The sequence below is a fragment of the Cebus imitator genome, unplaced genomic scaffold (genome assembly GCF_001604975.1).
Source record: "Cebus imitator isolate Cc_AM_T3 unplaced genomic scaffold, Cebus_imitator-1.0 Scaffold541, whole genome shotgun sequence".
Classification (NCBI taxonomy): Eukaryota; Metazoa; Chordata; class Mammalia; order Primates; family Cebidae; genus Cebus; species Cebus imitator.
The window spans coordinates 240,683-264,011 of NW_016107856.1; the positions used below are offsets into that span (position 1 = coordinate 240,683).

Below are 23,329 nucleotides of genomic sequence, written 5' to 3' on the forward strand. Positions count from 1 at the left end.
CAGAACAAGTTTTGTCTGTTTATTTAAAAACAGAATATTGTTTATGTACAAATATGCACATATTTACACAAAATGTACATATTAGGATCTTAGATCTTCAGTCTCCACATTCAGAGTCGTAGGCTGGCTGGGGAACAAAGGATGGGAGCCTCTCCTTTAGGCCAGAAATCCAGCAGATTTCAGACTAAGAAGGGTTTGGGTACTGAATCTAGGTATTCTGCTGAGTGTATCTGGGTAGGCCAGCTAAAAATAAACCGCGTAGAACTCCACCCCACACCCAGAGAAACATCCAGAAGAGCCTTGAATTAGTGATCCAGAAACCCAGAGTGAAAGGCGACATTCTCTGCCCCATCACCTCTTTCACCTCAGCTGAACTACTCCCTCGGTCTATAATCACTGCTGTCTCTCTCCCACACCACCATTGAACAGGAGCCTTGTCACCAAGTTCAAGCAACTCCCCAGGGTATCACAAACAACTATGGATGCAACTTTACCTTACCAACTTTAGCCTCACGAGGCTCACATCCCTAATGCCAGACTCCACCGGCTCTCAGGCGCCCCCCCAAGGGGATGCCTTGGAAGGAGCCCCTTTCACAATCACAGGAATTAACCCCCCAGGGCAGGGGGGCTCACTTTAAGCAATCCCAGTAGTAAACATTGGATAATTTTATTTCTCTTATTAAAGGATTCAAAGCAGGCACAGTGGTGTACACCTAAAGTCCCAGCTATTAGGGAGGCTGAGGCGAGGATTGCTTGAGCCCAGGAGTTCAAGGCCAGCCTGAGCAACATAGTGAGACCCCCCCCATCTCTAAAAAATAAAAATAAAAATAAATAAAAAATACAACTATTGGAAAGGGCAAGAAAAAAAAAAGAAAAAATTAAAAACAATTCGGAGCAGTATTCCTGCAAGAAGCTCCCAGTGCAGGTTTATTTACAGAAAATATGTACATGCAGCAGGCCCAGAGGCCACCAGAGGGCAGAGGGCTTCTTCCATAACAGTTCAAGCCTCTGGCTGACCCCGGGACTGGCTGCTTCACACTTGCCCCCAGCGCTCCCAAGTGGGGAGCCAGGCTCCCTCACACTGGAGGCAGATTCCAGCTCCAGCTCTGCCCGCACACCTGGGTCTGACCCACAGTCTCCACCTCTCGCCTCCAACCTCTGCATCATTAATACTGCTCTGGGGTCTGAAAAAAACACCTGCTTTTTCAGGCAGAGGTCGCATACAGCCACACAACATACACGCCAAACCCTGATAGTGTTCCCCACACAGCCACTCAAACCCTGTGGCACAAACACCACAATTCACTTGACTGTGATCTGACAGCACAGCACACACCACGGACACAGTCGCCCCCCACACACAGTCAGTGAACACTCACACAGGCACGCGCACACACACAGTGACCTGCACGCCTGGTGGGAGAGATTCAATCGGTGGAGACCTCCCGATGAACAGAAGGGTTGGAGGTAAAGGTCGAACAGTCGGTGGGATGGGGAGCCTGTTCCACAAGAAATGGGGGTGTTTAAGGAGGCCCCCAAGATGAGCTAAAGTCTCCCATGTCAACAGAAGGAGCCAGGCCTAGGGAAGGGAGGCAGGCCTGGGTCAGACCAGGTGTCCCCGCCCGTTGATGTAGATGCCATTGCCCGTGGGCTTGGCCCGTAGGGTCCCATTCTCCTGAACAAAATGGTTCATGGCCTGTTTGATGCCTTCATCCTGATCTTCCTCCTCCTCGGCCCGCCCGGAGCCAGGAGACAGCAGTTCAGTCTGTGTTTCGATCTCCCTCACTGTGGTCAGCGTGGAGTAACTGCGGCCCTCGGGCTCTTCACTCTGGAGGCCAAGGGCAGAGGGCAAGTCAGGAACCAAGGCAGGGCGGCTGGACGTGGAGGGGCATGGCTGGGTCACGGTGGGATCAGAGGCCAGGCATAAGCAGGGGGAATGGTTGCCTCAGAAGCATAGGGGCTCAGAGATGGGGGACCAGGAACGAGTGTTAGGCATGGGGAGGGGGAGACGGGAGAGCAGAGGTGCGGTGCGGGGCTGCGTGAGCCAGGGCTACGGCGAGAGGGATGGTGAGGGGGCTGCTGACGCACCATATCTGGGACCAGGACAGGGGCCTAAGGAGAGTGGTGGGGACACCGGTGGGGCCGGGGGCCTCACCATCACAGAGCAGCTACTGTTGTCCTTGAGACTATCAGGGTGGCCCTCGGCTCTCAGCCCTACACTCTCCTCCGGCTGCAGGGCCCAGACATGGGGAGTTAGAACAGAGCTCAGCCTCTTCCCCTCTTGTCCTCCACCAGCCTCCTCCCTACTCGCCTGCCCCCAACCCAACAGGTCCATTCTCTCCTGGAAACAAACATCCCCATTTTCCCACTGCCACCCCAAACCCACCCTGGAAGCAGCACTGATGGTGGCTTCCCAGAGAAGTCCCCAGGCCAGTGCTGAAGGGGGCCTTCCAGAGCGGTCCTAGCAGACCCAAAGCAGCTCCACCCTCTCACCTCTACCCCAGCCAGCCCCAGCTGCAAGTCAGCGGCTGACTCAGCAGAGAGCTGTGCTCCTGGTCTGCAGAGGGGCCCAGGCACAAGCAGACCCCAGTACAACCACACCCTGCACACATGCACCCAACCCTGGCGCTCACCTGGCTCCTGGGATCTGTGTGATGGGAATGCAGCCTCCGAATGGAGTTCTCCCTGGTCAGGGTCAGCTCCTCCTCACTGGGAAAGACACAGCCTTGTCAGGAGCTGAGGGTAGTGGCAGCCTCCCAAGGGGAGCCTCGCCTGGCCGAGCCCAGTGACACAGGCCTGGATGGTGTGGGTACTGTGCCAGCCCTGCATGTGTGAGTGTGTGGCTGCAGGTGGCAGTGCGGCTGGAGAGCATGTGTGTGCTGTGTGCGTGTGCACACTTGGTGACACCCGGGCACACGGATCTGACCCGCACTCGGATGGAAGGATTGAGAGCTCCATCTGTGCTCCAGACCCTGAGCTCCTCCTCGGCTCTAGAAAGACCCTGCCACCTCTAGTCTGAAGTGCCTCAGTTTTGAGGCCACCCAGTCTCCTCGGTCCTGCCCCACCTCCTGCTATCTTCTTCTTTGTTCTCAGCTTAGTTCTCCCCGCCCAGGAGTGGCCAGTACTCACTATTTCTGGGTCATCTGCTGGGCCTTGCGCCGATGGTATCGGGACATGAGGACCACCACCACCACCAGAAGGCAGAACAAGAGGGCGGCGATCACACCCACTACCACCACCGAGGCCGACACTAGGTCCACCTGCTGCCCAGAGTCTTCCTGGGGGTCTGCTGGAGACAGGCCACTGTCTGAGGTGGACGCCTGCAGCCACGACCCACCCCAGACCTCACAGCTCCCCTGAAAACATCCCAAACCACACCTCGGTTTGACTCTCTGCAAAAGACACACAGTCCAGCCCCCTCTGAATAAACACTTTCCCAGTTCACTGTCTGTCTTGCTTCCTGGTGCCCCCACCAAGCCCTTGGCCCAGGTCCCTTGTTTCTTCTGCCTCAGTGCTTACCAAGAACATCCACGGTGACCTGAGAATCCCTGGAGGAAAACTCATTGCTGACATGGCAGACGTAGGTACCACTGTGCTCAGTGGTCAGTGGGGGAAAGCCCAAGGTGTCCCCATCCACTCGTACCCCACTGGGCAAAGGCCCATCCAGCCTGGAAAACAGGGAAGCTGAAGGGTGCTGGCTGGGAGGGCTGAAGCCACCACTACCCAACGTGCCCAGACAGCTCTCCACCCTCCACCCCCATGACGTCACCCAGAGCCGCCAGCTGTTCCCACGGTACCCCTCCCTCCGCCAGGCAGGTCTAGGCAGAGGTCCCTTCTCCCTGCTGCCCAGCCTGACCTGGGCACCCCCCACACACACCCGGGGAAGATCCACACGTGTGCCATCCCACATGCTTCCACAGGCATCACGTCATCCAGCACTGGGTACCAGGTACACATGTTATAAAGTCCACACAGGAGGACACCCCACTCATCGCTGGGTGCAGAGGTAATTGGAAAATGTGACTGCATGCTCCAACACCCATGACATCGCATGGCAGGACACATGAGCATAGCCCCAGGCACAGGGCCACATGCATCACTCATATGCTCACATGAGAACATGCCTGTCATGGGCTGACACACATGTGTACCCAACCTCTCCCTGACTCTCTAGCTATTTCAGGCCTTGGAGGAAGGCCAAGGATGCCTTGAGGGAACTGGAGGTAGTAGGTGTTTTCGAGGTGCTGCCAATATTGTGGTGGTTACAGCAGTGCCAGCTTAACAACAATTACAAAAAGACACAGCTGTCTTGTGCACTTTACGCACTCACATAAATATATAAAATATTAATATCAAAATATCGTGTTATATTTCACAGTTTAAAAGTTAGACAAGGCTGGGTATGGTGGCTCACACTTATAATTCCAGCACTTTGGGAGGCCGAGGCGGGTGGATCACCTGAGGTCAGAAGTTTGAGACCAGCATCGTCAACTTGGTGAAAACCCGTTTCTACTAAAAATACAAAAAATTAGCTGGGCGTGCTTACACACACCTGTAGTCCCAGCTACTCAGGAGGCTGAGGCCGGAGAATCTCTTGAACCCAGGAAGTGGAGGTTGCAGTGAGCCAAGATTGCACCACCGCACTCCAGCCTGGGCGACACAGCAAGACTCCGTCTCAAAAAAATAAATAAATAAAAATGAAAGACAAAAAATGTAAGGGCTTATCCATTTATTCCCTATTAATGACCATGTATCTTAAATTCCCTGGGCAGGCCAATAATATTTGGTGACCATGCACATTCTTATATAATGAGTATAATAATGCAAGGGATCTGAACACATATCCCAATTTATTTGGGGCCCAGAATATACTGTCCCATCCCATAGTGAGTATATCCTGGCCCTGAGAGGGGAGGAACGTAGTCTCCAGTTAGTCCTTCCCCGGGCTGGGGCCCTTACCTTGTCCAGTTGTATGAGGGAGGGGGCTGCCCTTCACTCAGGCATTTGAGCATAGCTCCTTCTCTGCCAACATGCCACAGATTTTGGTCTTCAAGGCCTCTCACAGAGGCCTCAGCAAGGACTGGAATGGGAGGTGGGAGAGGAAAGAATGGGAATGATGCCTTTGATCATGTGGTACCTCAAAGGGCCCTGCCCCCACCCCACCCTGCCTGAAATAGGCTCCCCTTGTCCTTCTCCATCCTACTCATCTGCTGCCAAACCTAGCGCAACCCCACCCCGCTGATGGCTCCTGGCCACACTGTTCCCTCCCCTCTCTAAGCTCAGAGAGTCTATGTTGGTTTACCTGCACAGTGAGACCATAAGTCCCTCAAGGCAGTGATCCGTCACACATGTTCTGGATGTCCTGTGGTGCCTAGCATAGTGCTAGTCACAGAACAGGTGCTCAATAAATGTTGCCTGATTCTTCAAAGGTGTAACAATCCTACTAGTTCATTCATTTATTCAGCAAACATTTGTTGAGGACCTACTTTGAGCCAAATGCTGAAAACAGTCTTATCCCCTCCAGAGGCTTGAAATTGAACACTGAGAAAACAATATCTACCATTTACCAAATGCCTTCAATGCGCTGAGCACTGTGCAAGTTGCTCTGTGTTCAGTTTCTAATTCCCATCAAAACCTCTAAAGTTGGTATGAGTATAATTAATTATACTTTGCTGATGAAGAAAATGAAGCCTAACAGGACTGAATGACAGCTGGGAAGTAGAACTAGGGTTTGCCTAAGTTTATCTGTCTCCAAACCCTAAACCAACATTTTACAAAGTGCTTTCAATTCCGTGTTTATGGCTGATTTTCCCAACAACCCAGTGAAGCTGGGCAATCTCCTTTGTAAAGATAAAGACACAGAAGCTCAGAGAGGTCTATCATCTGGAATCGGGCTTCAGGTCTTCCACATTTGGACTAGTGCTCTCTCACACACTGTAGCCTCCAGGACCGAGGCTGGCCAGCCTGGTGTGGCTCAGGGACCTACGGTGTCTCACCAATCCACTTAGAGCCCCTTGGGCCTCCCTACCCAAGCATCCAAGTACTTACAGGACACGTGGAGGATGTGGGTGATCCTTTGGTCCTGAAGCAGGCCAGGATGGGACACCACACAAGTCAATGGCTGCCCATTCATGCTGCGGCTAGGCACCAGGTGGAACTCTGAGGTGATGGCGGCAGAGCGGGAGTGCTTGAAGGAACGGCTGGATGTGGTGCCTTTGACCTCTGTGTCCCAGGTCACACTGGGGGCTGGGCTGCCCTCAGCTGTGCAGGAGGCTGCCAGCGTCAGGCCCTGGCCCTCTTCTAGTGCTGGACCAGGATTCAGTGAGGGCAGGGGAGGCACTGCAGATGGTGAAAGGCAGGAGTCACGGGTCTGCACAACTCCTGTCAGGAGGCCCCCGCTCATCCCGTTTCAATTTTGCACAAGTGCAAACTTTCAGGCCCCCTTTCCTTCTCTTATTTAATGGAGACACAGATGAGTGGTAGAAATTCAGGTGACTTTGTATCCTTCTCCACTGTGTGAATTTTTTTACAATCAACATGGGTCATTTTTTAAAATAAAAATAATGAAGTAATTTAAAAACTAACCAGATATCATCTACGTAATAATGATATAATAGCCACCATCTAGTAAGCACTTACTATGTGTCAACTATTATGCTAAATACTTTATAAATGTTATCTCGAATTCTGTCAACAAACAGTGCGTTTGGTATTATTATCTCTATTTTCCAGATGAGGAAACCAAAGCTCAAGGAAGCTAAGTGACTTGTCTCAGGTCATCAGCTATTAGGTGATAAAGCCTAGTTTATACTTGTTTTTTTTTTTTTTTTTTTTTTTTTTTATTTGAGACTGAGTCTCCGTCTATTGCCCAGGCTGGAGTGCAGCGGCAAATCTTGGTTCATTGCAACCTCCGCCTCCTGGGTTCAAGCGATTCCCCTGCCTCAGACTCTGGAGTAGCTGGGATTACAGGTGCGTGCCACCACGCCTGGCTAATTTTTGTATTTTCAGTAGAAATGAGGTTTCACTGTGTTGGCCAGGCTGGTCTTGAACTCCTGACCACAAGTGACCTGCCCACCTCTGCCTCCCAAAGTGCTGGGATTACAGGGCATGAGCCACCATACCCAGCCAAAAACCTTTATTTTTTTCTTCAAAACATTAACACAGAATGGAAAAGACTTAACTTGACCATAAGTCCAGGGTTGGCCACAAGTCCCCACAATACAAAGTGGTGGTTTAAAAAGTGGTTGTGATCTCAGACCACATTCACTGAAGGTCCATATCAAGGAAGGTATTAGCCCCACTGGTGGCCTATGGCCAAAACCATAGCTGGGCCTGTGTCTATATCCGGGACCCACATTGAAAAACCCCTGGAGCCCAGAATGGCGAGGGAGGCTTGGAAACTGTCTTTGGTGGAACTGTGGCAGCAACCAGGAAGCTTAGCTTGGAGAAGAGTAGATTTGGGCGGGGCATGACAAAGAACCTCTGCTTTGGAAAGGTTGTTGTGAAGACAGCCAGCGCCATATTGCCATATTGCCATATTGCCACAGGGCAAAAGTAACAGAGAGGGAGTTTCAAGTCGTCGGAAGAAAGAACTTCCTAATAAATGGATTCTTCCCCAGTTTTTGCGGTTACTTGGAGAGAATTTCTGGATAGGGTGCGAGGACAGCTGGCTGGAGGAAGCTCCCTCACCCGTACAGGACCCTACTTTTTTGGGAGCCGGGGGTGGGGTGGGGGACGGAGTCTCGCTCTGTAGCCCAGGCTGGAGGGCAGTGGTGCGATCTCTGCTCACTGCAACCTCCGCCTCCCGAGTCCCAATTCAAGCAATTGTCCTGCCTCAGTTTCCCAAGTGGCTGGGATTACAGGCACACATCACCATGCCCAGCTAATTTTTGTATTTTTAGTAGAGACGGGGTTTCACCATGTTGGCCAGGCTGGTCTTGAACTCCTGACCTCGTGATGCACCCGCCTAGGCCTCCCAAAGTGCTGGGATTACAGGCTTAAGCCACCGCGCCCGGCTGAGGACACTACTTTTTATTCCTGTTCTACCTCTGCCCCATCCATCTCTGCAGTTCCCATCTCTGCTTCCGCCTGACTCCAGCTTTTCCCCTCCGAAACCCCAAGCCTTGAGTCCTGGAGCCTCTGCAACACAGCAGCCCAGACCACACACAGAGAGCCCCACTTACCCAGCACTCGGAGTCGCAGCCGCGCTTGGAAGCTGCCAGCGGGGAAGGTGCTGACCCGGCACTCGTACTCGCCCTCGTCCGCCTGCACTGCGTTGCGCAGGAGCACCGAGCCGTCCAGGGGGTTGCGTGGGGGCGGCGGCTGCTCCACGCGGCCCTCGTAAGCCGGGCTCACATGAAGCCCGTATTTGGAGTGCAGTAGCGCTAGCTCCTGGGCGCCTTCGCCTGTGTCCACCCGAGCCCACGCCACTTGCCCCACCTGCTCGCCGGAGTCCCCTCGGTAGACACAGGGCAGTTTTGCGTCCTGGCCCAGCACCACAGTCACCACGTCCGAAGTCTCCAGCTCACCCGCTGGGCACCGGCCTGCAAGGGGCAGACAGGAACGGCCACGATTAGGGGTGCTGCCAGAGCTGGGGGAGCAGAGTCATAATGATAATGACAGGAAAGGCGGCCGGAACTTCTGGAGCATTTTGTGCTTGCAAAGCGCATTCAGTTCATTACCTTATTAAATCTACAAAACATTCCCAAGAGGTAGGTGTTATTATCACCATTTAACAGATGAGGAAACTGAGACCCAGGGAGAGGAAGTGGCTTGCCTACGGCCATACGGACCATTTATGGAAGACTCACACCCTCTTGCAGCCTAGGGTTGTTGGATCCTGAGCAATTGCAAGGTGGAAGGCTGTAACAGGACAGGAGACCCAGCCTCTGCCCTCAGGGAGGTCACAGGCATCAGGGAAGTGGAATTTATACACAAAGAAACAGCGAAAGCCATGGACAAACTTTCAGAGGAGGTTCAACCTACCAACCAGGAAAAAGTGGATAGTTTCAGAAAGTGTGGCTGGGAGCCACAGCAAGAATCCAAAACTGTTGATATCTGGATGGGGACATAGTATGGGAAGGGTCTATCCAGTAGGCCCTTTGGAACATTGTTTTCATGGCTTGAAGATGAGAGACCTGGATTCCCATAGTGCAGGAAGTATTCCATGTGGGAGGAAAGACATGAACCAAGGCTCAGAGGCAGGAATGAGCAAGCCACTGAAAACAGAAAGGGCCCAGAGAGATGAGGTCAGGGCAGACACACAGCTACGGGGTCAGAATGGTAAGCCCAAAGCGGAGGACAAGAGACAAAGAGCTAGTACAAAGGGCAATTTTTTTTTCATATTAATGACGCCTTCAGAAATTCTGGAATGAGAGATGTCCATCATGTAACCTTATCTGCAAATAAGGATCCAGTCCCTGCTCTCATGTAACTTGAGGTCTGCTCAGGAGCAAAAGATACACATAGAGACACATATGGAAACATGTGTGTCTGTCTGATATAGTGGTCAGGGGTGTGTTACAGGCCAGCTGTGGGATGGGGCAATCACAATGGGACTAATCATTTGGAGGGCCCCATGCATGAGCTGGATAGGATCAGGAGGGAGAGAGACCTAGAAAGGCATTCTAAGTCAGGGACCACCATGAGCAAACACCAAGGAGAGGCAGAAGATGACTTGTTCAGGAACCAAAGAGGAGAGGACCCAACCTAAGACAGGGTGTGTATGTTGAGCAGGCGTGGAAAATATGGCTGGGGCAGGGTGGGGCCAAATCACCTGGGAACTTCCACACCAGCAAAGGAATTCAGATTTGGTCAAGAGGAAATGGGGAGTCACTGAAGACTCCTTAGCCAGGCAGTGCCATGAGCAAGTGGTGAGGGGCAGTCACTGAAGGCTGCAGCTGCAGCCCGGGCCCAGTAGTGCTAGGGTGGAGAGGAGGGGACAGCTTTGAGGGGGAGATTTGACAGGGATTTGGTCACTGACCAGAAAGAGAGGTGAAGGAGATGAAAGACTCAAAGACAGCTCCTCAATTTCTAGGATGAATAACTTATGAGGGAGACAGTGCCTGAGGATGTTCATTGTTGGGAAGAAATAAATTTCGAGTCATGGAATCAAAAGTGAAATATGGGGCCTGGGGCCTGGGGGCAGAGCAGAGGGACAGGTTGGGATGGCAGGAGCTCCTTGCCTTGGAATGTGTGCCCCAGCAACTCCCAACAGTGTGCTGTCCCTGCCTCTGCCCAGCACACCACACCCCTTGTTTTTCCTCACTTCTGCTCACAGCTACCCCCTGCCTGGAATGCCCTCCTCCCTATGTCTGGCAGCTCCTACTCATCCTTTAAGACTTTGCTTAGACATCATTTCCTGCAGGAGTCCTCCCTCCTCCCACCCCCACCTAAGGCAGCATTAGGTGCCCTTCCTCTGTGCTCCCCAGCACCCTGCTTTTACTTCTGTTGCGGCTCTTTATCTCTATTTTCTGGGTCTCACATCACATACAAAGCATTGTTTCTGACTTAGTGCTCAGTGGTATGTGGGTTCTGTCAACATTTATTGACCGACTGAATGAATGAACAAGTGAATTAATAAATGAGAGAGACAGAAGCAAAGTGTGTAGAATGAGGAGGAACAGGTTGGGCACAATGGCTCACGCCTTTAAACCCAGCACTTTGGGAAGCTGAGGTGGGCAGATCACCTGAGGTCAGGAGTTTGAGACCATCCTGGTCAACATGGTGAAACCCCACGTCTACTAAAAATGCAAAAATTAGCCGGGCATGGTGACGTGCACCTGTTGCTCCAGCTACTCTGGAGGCTGAGGCAGGAGAATTGGTGAACCTAGGAGGTGGAGGTTGCAGTGAGCTGAGATCATGCCACTGTACTCCAGCTTGGGCAACAAAGTGAGATGCCATCCCACAAAAAAAAAAAAAAAAGGAGGAGGAACAAGCATTGGGCTGGGCAGGGAGGGAGCGCATTGACATGGTAACCTCGGGGCGGAGGCAGGATAGGCTGGGCTGGCTAATTGGCTTCACTGCCAAAGGGAGCACCTCCAGACTGGACAGAGGAAAAAAACAGGGATGGAAGGAGGCAGGCATGGAGGCAGGGGGAAATGAAGCCCCACTGGCATGGATCAGAGGGTTTTAGTGAGGCAGCGCATAGAGCACAGGAGGGGTTCTGTGGCCCTGCTGCCAGAAGGACAGCGAAGAAGGATGCTATTGGGTGCTGGGAGGGCCCAGATGGGACAGGACAGACCTGCAGGGCCAGATACCAGGGCCCTGACCTGCCTAAGCTGATGTTGGTCCCACCCAGCCCAGCCTGGGAGTCCAGCTAACCACCCGCACCCCTCCCAGGCTTCTCCTGCGCTGGAGAGAACAGGGCTGCCAGGAAGGGCTGCAAGTGGGCCTGGGTAGGGGATCTCCAGCACAACACATCTTCTGCTTCAATGTCTGTGCAGGTCACAGGGATCCCAAGACCTGCCCCATTGGGACACTCAAACCCTTCTAAAGACCGTTTCTGAGACAATGTCAGATGGCATATTTTCCATCCCTATTCCTATACTAGTCAACCTTCTGCTCCCTCCCCATTACTAATCACCTATATTTCCCTTGGAAAATACCTTCTTGGGGCACAGCAGGCGCTAGGTATCCAGCGCATGCCTGAATCTCAATCCTCCATGTTCTCACCTGTGAGTCCACGATCCCACCCCTAGGGGACAAACTGAAACTTTACAGATGAGGAACCCAGTAAAACAGGAAATTCTCTTCTGGATCTCTCCCACAGATCCTCATTGTTCTAAATCCACTATTTAGAAGGAGCATCTCAGCCTGAGGCAACACCCTCCTCCAGTTGCTTAGCCCTCTGCCACCCTAGGGTATGAGAGGAGAGAAAACAGAATTTGGGCCCTAGAATCCCTGTCCTTGGCTAAGCAGACCCAGGAGTCCAGGCTTCCAGGCCAGGGCAGGCCAGGACTACCTCCTCCTCTCCTCCACCCAGTGTCAGCCTGGCGTCAGCATGATGATGTCATCAAACCAAAGGAGACACATTGCCTGCCTGGTGAGGTCACCTTGAGGGCATGTGGTGGCCAGGCCAGGCCAAGCCCACGGACCCTTCTGTTGCAAATTGTTTGCTGAGGCTGGTGGACTCTGGCTGGTTGGGCACTCCTCCCTCTGACCCTCCCACCCCACCTCCCTGGAGCACCAGGACGCTGGTCAGGAGCCTTGGTGACTCAGAAGCTGCAGCACAGCAGCAAGCCTAGCCACAGCCACCACCACCTTGCGCAAGGGAGAGAACAGGCCCAACTGGCCAGACGGGATCCCTGCCCTTGGCCTCCCCCACCCCGGCCAGGCCCCCACGGGCCTCTTTGGAGCTCAGCCCTTTGTGTACCCCGCCCGCTCCCAGACAGGCCCTCCATTCCTGGTTTGGGCTGGCTGGCTGTTCCGCACCCTGTCCCTGGGTCCCAACTTTCCTTTCTGTGTGAGCCTGGCCTCCGATCTCAGGAGGGGAGACTGAGGCTGGCACTTGCCAATACCCAGCCATCAAGAGCATCTTTAAGAAAGTATCTTTTCTTTATGAGGGGCCTTTCTCCATCAGTATCCCCTGCTAGTACTTACAAGGGTAAATGTAGGGGTCCCAGAAGTGGGTCTGTGACGAGGAGGAAGGGAGTAAGTATGAGTTTTTTGTGTATGGGGATTTGTGGCTGAGGGCCTGGTCAGTCTTAGTGCTGGTTCACACCCATGTGAAGCTGTCTCCTTGCATAAACTGGTGGGTGTTTGGCACATATACGTGTTCATGTCTTCTCTTAGGGACATATCCATACTTACTTGTCTGTGTCCAGAGGGAAGAGCTATGTATGAGTATGTGAGAACGTGTGTGCACACACCATTCCATGTGCATGTCACACCCTCTGTATGCACGCAGCGCATTCTTGTCTTGCGGAACTTTGCACACATAGTAAATATTTTGCTGTCAGTTTATCTTGGCTTCCATATATGTCTCTGTCTCAGCTGCCCTTGGTCAGTGGCATGTGGCTCTGAGCCTTCACCTCTGCATGCCTGGAATGTCACCCCCAGCATCCCTCCCCACCTCACCCCAAGACTTGAGGAAAGATTCATCTCAGGCTCAAGGTGGAAGTACCCAGAGATGAGGTCACTGTCCCTCCAGGTGATGGGAACTTGCCATTAAGGGCTCCCCTGCAGAACAAAACAAGTGCTCTCTCTGCCCTTGCTCCTCAGGTTCCTAATAAAAGGACTCCCACCCTTCTCACCACTACTCCCAGCCACTCCCCTGGGCCCTCAGCAGCTCTGGCCCCCCAAGGAGGCCTCTCCCTGGGAATCTCTGTCAGGACTCTGCTGCTGCCACCACCAGAAAAACCAGCTTTGGCTGCAGGCCTGGGTAAGGGTTGTCTGGTGTGGTTTTGGGGGGAGTGAGGGGAATCCTGCCTCGGGCTAGGGGGAGGGGTCCAAGCTGTCTAGGGTCTCAGGCTCCTTTGTTAACTCCTGCCTCCCCTTACCCCACAGCAACAGCCTCTACCCGAGAGCTGGAGTCTGGGTGAGTTTGGGTTGAGAAGGGACCTGGGAGGGACGCACAGAAGCTCCCCATCCAGGACAGGTGACAGGTACAACCCAGCAAACCCTTTTCCATCCACTCTTTCCCCCATGACCTTGGCCTTGGAGTGCTAAAGAACTTTAGAAACCAGAAGATTCCCTCTCTGCCTTCATCCACCTCCCTCACTTACCCCCCATTGTCCTAAGCCCCCCAGCTTAGTGAGAGCTTCCCAGCCTGGGCAAAATGCCCACCCACAGATTAGTGTCTGGGGAGGGGGGCCACACAATCACAAAGGGAGATGAGAACAATGGGGAGGACAGGCCTTGAGGCAGCCCCAGCTCTGGCCCAGACACAGCTCCCAGCACAGATAAGTCCCCTAAACCCCCAGGAGCCAGAGTCTGAGCCCGGCTGAGTCACCACAACAGCCACACTGTGGGTGGGAGACCCAGCATTCAGCTTCTCCCAAACTCCTGGGATCCTAGCCCCTGCTCCATACCACCTCTCCACCCACTGCAGCCAGGTCTGCCCCTCCCAAGTCACAGCCTCAACTCCAGCTCTCAGGAAACACTAAATTTAGAGGGAAGGGGGTGGGGGCGGCCAGAAAATGATGAGAAAAGCTCTTGAGGCCACAGGCTACCTGTTCTAGTGAAAGAATGACCCCAGCTGCCTTCTCCACAGCCCTCCTCCAGGAGGCATGGCCGATGCCTCCTCAGTTCTGAACTTCACCTCCTCTTTTTTTTTTTTTTGACACAGAGTCTCACTCTGTCACCCAGGCTGGAGTGCAGTGGTGTGACCACTTCACATCACCGCCATCCCTTCTCTCTGCCTAGTTTTAGTCAGAGCAAAGGCAAATTTTTAGAGGCTAGAACATCCAATCATCCTCTCCTCACTGGGTTTGTGCCCCAAAGTAGCTAATCCCCCGTTCACTTTGCCTAGAGGAGCCCTGGATCCTGAGGCTCTGGTCTGCCTGATGGAATCATGAACTCTAGGCTCCTCACCACCACCTCTAGCTGGGGCCTCCTTGGCCCATCCTCCTTAAACACTAGGGTGGGAACAAAGTCACTGGGGTCACAGGGCTTCCCTGGGATTCTCCCCATTCTCACCACCTCCCTTGCTGGCTTCCCCAGGTTTGGGTAGGTCCTACAGGAAAGGGCCTGCCCCCCTTTGTAAACAGGAGTAGCAAGGATGGGCCCCTCCTTTTCTAGGAAACTAACCTCAGAGAGAAAGCTGATCCTAACCCCTAGAAGGCAGACCTCAGAATTCAGAGCACCACTCGCCCTCTGGTCCTGCAGGGTTCCTGAACCCAGACAAAGAGCTGGGGACTAGAATCCTAATGGGGGAGGGGCATCTTGTGGATTTGGGTCCCTCAGCCCCAGGGCAAGAGATGGGGGAGGGAGAAGGGAGGAGACCTCACCCGGAAACTCATCCCTTTAAGGAGACAAAGGGCTGTGGTGCTGAGGCGCCTCCCAAGCCTGGGCTCCTTTCCCTGTCGGGGTGGGGCAGGGCCCTGGGGCTCAGAGCTCCTAGGGCCCAGGATTTGGCCCAGGATTTGGGTGGGGGGTGAATTTGCAGTAGGGCCAGGAAGGCGGTATCCTGGGGAAAGGTACTCTGGTACCCTCTGAGAGACAGGACCAGAACCTTTCCCCACTTCTATCTCCACAGCCAGAGCCAGTGGCTCTTCCAACACCCCAGCACCCTGCTTCAGCCAGGGCTGGACAATCAGAGAGTCATCGTATTACAGAGCTGGAAGGCCAGTAGAGATTGTCTTGGTCTACTGAAGTCTGGTTTCGTAGCTGCCCAAGGTAACCAAACAGATTAATAGCAGAAACGGGATCTGGACCCAAGACTCCTGACTTCCCAGTCCAAGGATTCCTCAGAGACATGAAACATTCCAGGTTCCTGGGAGCCCTTAAGGAGATGTCCACCCACAGAAGAGCCAGAATGGTGGTGGTGGTGGAGGTGGGACCATCTGATCCTCAGGCTGGAAGTCTCCAGCCTCCAAAGCCACCTCATTTCTGTGCAGATGACAGCTGCGGCAGCAGCAGAGTGGCCTCCTACCAGGTACCACCCTCGTGGGGCAAGCTGGGGCCAACCTTCCTTCCTTACTGTCGGGCATTGCATGAGGTCTAACTAGAAGTGGGTCTCCTTTCCCCTTCCCTCAGCTCCTCTTAGTAAGAACAGTTTTTCCATCATGGAAAAGGAAGGCAAGGATCATGTGATGCATTCACCATTGCATCTCCAGCATCTAGTATCCAGGCTGTACCCAGTGTGCACTCAAATGTACTATTCTTCAATGAACTCTGAGTCAGAAGACCAAGTCAGTAACCCTGGTTATGCTCTAAACACAGAGCAGAGGTAATCAGGGATCCCAGACATAGTGACCTGGCCTGGGGACTGGGAGGGAACATGAAGGGGAAGGGCTACTGGTTCTTCTGGAGACACTACTGGAAGCTGGGGGTGGGAGAGATAGATTGGCTCTCAGTTCAGAGTCACAGGAAAGAGATGTTTGTGTTCATGTGCGCATGTGTCTACTTCTAACACTGAGTAATCTTGCAGATCTCACTTGCCTATTTCTCTCCGTCTTTTCATCTGTAAAATGAGAGTTGAAGTGGTGATCTCTTTGATCTCTTCCAAGTCCTGAGATGGCATGACTCCTCTCTTTAGGTGTGGGTAAATCCCACAGGAAAGTGACTGCTGGGTTCCCAGACTGCAGCAACTAGGCCCCCACCTTTTTGCCTTTTAAGTGAGAAGGGTTATCTGGAAGATGGGAATTAAAACACAGGTGGTAGGGGACTGTGAGGGGATGGCAGGGGTAGAGCTCAGTATCCTGTGACTGGAGGCTGGGCCCATGACCTATTATAAAATCAGAGTGGGGCTGGGAGCGGTGGCTCATGCCTGTAATCCCAGCACTTTGGCAGGCCAAGGCGGGCAGATCATGAGGTCAGGAGTTCAAGACCATTGTGGTCAACATGGTGAAACCCCATCTCTACTAAAAAGAATACAAAAATTAGCTGGGCGTGGTGGCATAAGCCTGTAATCCCAGCTACTCAGGAGGCTGAGGCAGGAGAATCGCTTGAACCCGGGAGGTGGAGGTGGCAGTGAGCTGAGATCATGCCACTGCACTCCAGCCTGAGCGACAGAGTCAGACTCCATCTCAAAAAAAAAAAAGAGAGAGAAAAAAAGCAGAATGGGAGCAGCCCATACCTTCACCAACCCACATATCTAGGCCTTATTACCCTCCTGAGAGCTTCGGCTGGAGACAGAGGTAGGGAAATCACCGCTAGATCTTGCTGGGCAACTGAGGCTCCCTCGCTACTGCTCCTGGGGCTGAGAATCAAACTGTGCTGTTCAGATCAGGCCCCAACTTTTGAAGGAGAAAGATTTCTCTGTTACTCATTACCTTAGGAACAGCCTATGGAATCCCACTGAGGTCTCACTGTGCACACACATGCACACACGCTCTCCTCCACTCTAAAGATTATACATTCTGAGAATTCATATTTGCTCTATATACATTAGACAGGCGGGAGGTGAGGGGTAATACAAGGCATCTAGTTAGACAATGGGGGAACAGGAGATGAACAAAAGGGAACCACACCCTAGCCAGAAGGTTTCCCACCTTAGACCCCCACCCATCTAAACCCCCTCATCACCACCCTGGCACCTAATACTGTGCCTAGAGAAAGGGAGGGGCCAGAGTGACAGACGTTCTCAGCTCTCCCATAGTCCCCAGCAGGTGCCCCAGCCCTGGTGCTCTAGAACATCATGGAGAGAAGAGAAGGAAATAGAAATCCCCCATCCACTCTCTGGGCATCAGGCTTCCTGCACCCTGATGACTGCAGAGACCAGCTGAGCCCTGAGTCAGCCCTAGTTCCAGGCAGTTGTTCCAGAGCCCAGGGGGTAGGCCAAGGCACCTCCGGAAACCCTGGGGTAAACAGGATCCTCACAAGTCCCATCTCCCTGCCCACCTGCACTGGGTCACCACATCTATTCCCCAAGACAGCTCAGGCCTAAGCAAGGCAGAGGTGTCAGGGATCCCAAACAGAGTGACCTGGCCTCGGGGCTGGGAGGAAACATGAAGGGGAAGGACTCTATTGGCTTTTCTGGGGGCACTGCTGGAAGCTGGCGCTGGGAGAGGGACGGGCTCTGAGTTGAGTCAAAGGAAGGAGAATGTGTGTTTGTGTGCGTGCGTGTGTGTCAGTGCCGGGCTGGGCCCAGAAGCAAGTGTCCTGATGGTTCAGGCAAGTCTTACCTGTAAACGATGCCAGCAGCAGCAGCAGCAGCAGCCCAGCCTCAGGCCCCCAAATCTCGGCTCCCAGGGACAGGGGCATGGTTGAAAGGCAGACTGCTCAGTGTTTCTGAAGTTCCACCGAGATCTCCCTGGGAGCCGCTGCGGACTTGAATAAGGAATTAACCCAGAAGGCAGGAAGCCGCAGAGTTCTTGCCTCCCTCACTTGGGTCTCCACTAGGGGACCCGGCCCCAGCCCCGTTCTACCCACCCAGCCGTAGCTACCCCCAAGAAGCCGTGATCGGGAGCTCCGAGCTCCCCCAGAGCTGCTTCCCACGCCGTGGCCAACAACGACGGCAGAAACCTGGGAACCTGCTCAGCAGGTCAGAACAGGTGCGTCTCTGGGGGCTGGGCCTGGCACGGAGACTCAGCAGTCACCACTCCCACGGCCTGCGCTAGCTAATGGGCGCCAGGGAGGGAGGGAAGGAGGGAAGGACCTGGGTGGGGGCGGTGGGGTCCCATCCTCAGCTCCAGGCTTTACCTGTAAGTATGTGGAAGGGGTTATGAAGGGAGAGGCAAGGGTGGGGGCGAAGGGAGGCCCAGGGCACCAGGCCAGGCCAGGATGAACGGGGGCAGGGCCCTTGTGGGTAGAAAGGAACCCAAGCGTCCCACACCCCAGCTAGCCTTGCTACCTCCTGGGGGCCTTGACAAGTTCCTGGATCTCCTGGAGGGTCTCAGCTTTGGAGCCACAGAATCAGAGAAGGCCAGAACCGAGGAGGAGTCTGTCGGTGCTCGCCTATATACTTCATTCTTCAGATGAGATGGCCGAGGCCCAGAGTGCGGAGGGCCTTGCCAGAGGAGTCTCATGGTTTGCTTAGACACCTCTATCGCTGAGGTAGGGAAGTAGTTCAAAGACCCCTGAGAAAGAGCTTATGTAACTTATCTAACCCCAGCTCCACATAGGAGAAGCCAAGGAATTAGCCCTACAGGTTCCTGGCTTCCCTATCAGGGCCCTCTCTCAGCTTCCACACTTGTTACCTGGCCAGGAGTCCCAAAAGCGCAGCAGCACAACCTGAGGAGAAGGGTTGCGCTCCACGTCTCCATGGTCTTTTTTTTTTTTAGATGTAGTCTCGTTCTGTCACCAGGCTGGAGTCCAGTGGCGCGATCTCAGCTCTCCAAATCCCTGGTTCAAGCGATTTTCCTGCCTTAGCCTCGTAGCTGAAATTACAGGCGCCCACCACCACGCCCGGCTCATTTTTTGTATCTTTAGTAGAGATGGGGTTTCACCATGTTGGCCAGGCTGGTCTCGAACTCCTGACCTCATAACCCACCCACCTCGGCCTCCCAAAGTGCTGGGATTATAACGTGAGCCACCGTGCCCAGCCTCCATGGTCATTTTACCCATTTTACTCCAAGGTGATTGGACAAGACCATATGTCTGTCCTTTGCAAAGACAATCTTAATTTCAAGCACTCTGGACCTGTATTCCTATAAGTACTTTCATCCATGTGTTTCCATTCCGAATGCATCAGATGTGACTGCCAAGTTACACCAAACCTTACTGGCCTCCCTGGGATAGCCAGAGGAAGAGGGCATATTCTCAGGCCACTGAAAATTTAGTGAAGAGGAGGGGCAAGATCACTTGCAGACTAGGACTACAAAAAAGAACCAGGTAAATATAGCGATAGACGTGGGAGAAGAAAAAAATATAGATTAAAGTTTTACAGTAGGACCCTTCCATCTGGAGGAGGCAGAAAGGAGGAATAAAGGAGCCATAAGGAAGGGTCGTTCCATGCGGATTTTCTACCACCACCACACCGACTCGACCTGTTAGACTCTTATTCATCTTTCAAAGCCAACCCCAAATGCCACATCTTCGTGAAGCCTTCTCTGCTCCTCCCACCCAAAGTAATCTTTCTTCTATTCTTCCTCAGCCTTTGCTAGTCCTTTTATTATAGCTTACGTGCTCATAATTTGTGCACATCTTATCTCCTTAACTAAATTGTAAGCTTCAAGTCAAAAAAACACTGATTGAGGCCTGCTGTGTGCCAGGGATTCCGTAAATGCATTAAATTGTGGGACAGGACAAGAGTTGTAGCCTGTGAACACCTTGAAAGTTGGGCTTGTATTGTAATCTTGTCTCCGTCTTCCATGCTAGGACAGGCCACAGCATTGCCTGGGAACTGAAGAGATTTTGGTGAAGGCCTGAATTTCTGAATAAACGAGCGGTCCAGATGGAAAAGGTGGTGAAGTAGGATCAGTAAAGCAGAGATCCTGACTGGCCATGAATTACGGTTGTGACCTGGACTTTATTCCTGTCGCTGGACTGTGACCCCAACTCTGGCTTTAGATCCCAACTCTCAGCAATGACCATGGCAGTGACCTCTTCTTCAGGGGCTATTTCCTGCAGGTCAGAGGCACTTAAAGGCCAGGCTGGATGCCAGAACTCCCCAGTTTCTCTCCACCTCTAACCCCTTACCCTGTTCAAGTCCCCACCTGTGCCAAGGGAACAGCCCCACCCAGATGCTGCTTTGAGATCCACGGTGGCAGAGGTGGAGTAGGGCCAGCGGGAATGGGAGGGGGAGCATCCTGTGTTATAATTATAATTATCACACCTTGGATCCTAGTGCATGCTTTCGGAGGAGCTGCTTTCCTTCCCACGGATTCACCCCTCCAGGTAGAGGAAGCCACAGGAGAAACTGAGGCATGGTGGGAAAGCAGTTAGATCACAAGATGGGGATCCAATCTCCTTCAGCCTTTCCATTCACAGTACACCCCTGTGAAAGTGCTACCAGTCAGGATGTCTGTGAACCCCTGGCTGGGCCCCTCCATCACTTACCCTGAGCTCTAGCCATATGGAGCACAGAAAGGAGGCACAACTGTCCAGAGGTGGTCTTAGGGTATGGCCATACTCATTTTTTCATGGGTATGTGTGGGTCCCAGTAAACACCAGAGGCAGCTGTGATGTAGGCTAAGGGCACCACAGGGCCTGAGAGGAACACTGGAGTCTGGCAGCCCTCTGCAGGCCTTTGACAGAGGTAGGGATCTCTCTCTCCTCTCACGGGTTTCTATCTCAAGTCCCTCTGACTCCTCCTTCCCTCAGCCCTGTATGTCTCACAAGGGCCATGCTCAGGAGAATATGCCCTCAAACTTACGTCTTTCCTACCCTCTCCTAGGATGAAGGCTGGGGAAGGCTTATTCCAGGATGGGGGCTGGAAGTAAATATTGGATGAGGAAGATTTTCAAGACCAATGCTTGGTAACCTGGTTCGGTTCTCTCTTCCATGTTGGATTCCCATTCCCCACATGCCTCACTCCTATCCTCCTCCCACCCATATGCTGGGCCCTGAGAATGAGGACAATTCAAGCCACGATAGTGTCTTTATCGTGTGTGTTTGTCTGAGTGGCACTGCTGTGTGCACACCTGCACCCATGGTTCCTTCAACAGGCATTAAGTGAGTACCACTATGTGTCAGGCTCAAGGGAGGAGACCCAGACACACAACACATAGTCCCTGCCCTCAAGCAGCCCTCAGTCAGGAGAGACAGACACAGAAACAACTAGAACATGCTACATACCACCAGCATGTGTTCCCTATGTATCTCTGTACACGCACATGCTATGCACACATGTGGGACTGTCTCTGTGTGCACAGCAGCGGATGTTCTTCATGAACTGCAGGCATCCAAGCATCCGATTATACCTGTCTCTGTCCCCATGACAGGCTGCACGCCTCAGCCAAACCGGTTGGAGTAGGTTGTGCTGAAATTTTTGTTTGTGTCAATGGGACTTGAGGTGAGTCAGGGAGGGACAAGATGGGCGGGGTGGGGTGGGGGAGAAGAAGAGTGAGAGTGAGGGTCAGATTGAGTGAGTGGGGGAGAGAGGGAGTGGGCCTCGGTGGGAAGGGGTGGGAGGGAGGGTGAGGTGCAAGAGGATGCGTTGGGGGTAGAAGTAGATGAGAGAGCTCCTTGGTGAGTAATATCCTGTTCTGTCTGCAGTGAGGTCCCAGGTCAGGAAGAGTCAGAGGCGGGGGGAGAGTCCCTTGTGCTTGGGGAGAGAGGAGGGTGAAAAATAAATAGAGTGGAACAAGTTGGAAGCATGAGTGTGGATAAAATATCTGTGATCCATTTCTGTACAACTGTGTCTCTGAGATAAGCTATTCCTGATCTGCTCATTGCAAACTTTCTGCAGTTTGTACAGAAAGGTGTTTAGGAGCTGATGATGCGGTGAAAGACTCCCAATACGGGACTTGATCCCACCCCCCAGGACTGAGGCTTCACAGTCACTCCTCCTGCTCCTCCCTAGGATCACCCCCCTCCATCCATGGAGGTGTGAGCACAGCCCCATATGGGACACAGGGGCTCCAGCAGCTTTTCCTCCCCTAGAAAACACCTTTGCTCCCCTCCCGATGGAGCTTCACTACGCCCAATATCAGGATGGTGGCCTCCTGTTTTCTAGGCAATTACATCGAAACCTTGCCGTGTGCTATGTTGTTCTTTGCCTATCCTGTAGACCCACTGATTCCCCGATACCAGCCCCATCCTTTAATGATAACCACATTTCCTGATTGCCTAACAACTTTTGGCGTGCAGGGGGCGGAATGTGCTTGTTCCGGGAGGGCCCTAAAGCTGGAGTGTGCCATCCAGGGGAGGAGGCAGCTGAATGCAAGGCATGTTCAGGTCCTGTTTCTCAGTAGGTCCAGTTGTGTGCAGAGCCCCTCCTCCTTGCTCTCACTCCACAAACTTCCCAAGTTCCCATGAACACACTACCACAAAATCTAGGACCAGAGTATGGGTTAAGGGACAAACATCTTTGACACTAAGACCCCACTGAGGTCTTCTCTGGGGAAATCCTACTTCCTGAGGCACTATGTATTGAAGCTCACTCAGGTCCTCATCAAAAATCAAGACATTATGACTGCCCAGGGGCCCTAAACTGGTGCTACAGTTCTAGAAAGCTGCCAAAGGGAAGAAGTCTGGCCACTTCTGGAAAGTTCTAAAGCTCCTTGCAGGAAAGACAGATGGCTGGCTCTGTTCAGCAGGAAAAAAAGGGCAGTAACCCAGAGAGAAAAACACAAAAGTAGAAATGGTGAGAGACAGATCTCAAGGCACAGTGAGAAAAATGGCAACTTAGAGACAGAAAAATACACAAATGCTCCTTGACTCTTATGATGGGGTTATGTCCTGAAAAGCCCATTGCAAATTGAACATATAAGTTGAAAATGCATTTAATATACCAGTCGCTAGCCCTAGGAAATATCAAATTCAACTTTGGGAGGCCGAGGCGGATGGATCACAAGGTCAAGAGATAGAGGCCATCCTGGCCAACATGATGAAACCCTGTCTCTACCAAAAATACAAAAAATTAGCTGGGCATGGTGACACATGCCTGCAGTCCCAGCTACTCAGGAGGTTGAGGCAGGAGAATTGCTTGAACCCAGGAGGCAGATGTTGCAATGAGCCCAGATCGCGCCATCTCAAAAAAAAAAATTGTAAGTTGAACCATCATTAAGTCAGGGATAGTCTGTATTGAGACACACACACACACACACACACACACACACACACA

The 23,329-nt window shown here is 52.8% G+C and overlaps 1 protein-coding gene across 7 annotated transcripts in view; it reads right to left on the reverse strand.

Moving 5' to 3' along the window:
• NECTIN4 (nectin cell adhesion molecule 4) overlaps positions 1-23,329 on the reverse strand; it is a 27,170-nt gene continuing 3,841 nt past the window's right edge. Inside the window, exons 1-9 of one of the 7 annotated variants that reach the window (XM_017515054.2) lie at positions 17,787-18,913; positions 8,184-8,543; positions 6,049-6,339; positions 4,960-5,080; positions 3,520-3,668; positions 3,130-3,289; positions 2,634-2,709; positions 2,156-2,230; positions 1-1,828 (exon numbers count right to left, since the gene is read on the reverse strand). In XM_017515054.2, the coding sequence (XP_017370543.1) occupies positions 1,604-1,828; positions 2,156-2,230; positions 2,634-2,709; positions 3,130-3,289; positions 3,520-3,668; positions 4,960-5,080; positions 6,049-6,339; positions 8,184-8,543; positions 17,787-17,865 (1,536 nt within the window). In that variant the 5' untranslated portion in view covers positions 17,866-18,913 and the 3' untranslated portion in view covers positions 1-1,603. Of the gene's footprint in view, positions 1,829-2,155; positions 2,231-2,633; positions 2,710-3,129; positions 3,290-3,519; positions 3,669-4,959; positions 5,081-6,048; positions 6,340-8,183; positions 8,544-17,786; positions 18,914-23,329 lie in introns of those variants that run through there. The other 6 variants (XM_017515055.2, XM_017515058.2, XM_037733637.1 and 3 more) reach the window with 6 other exon arrangements.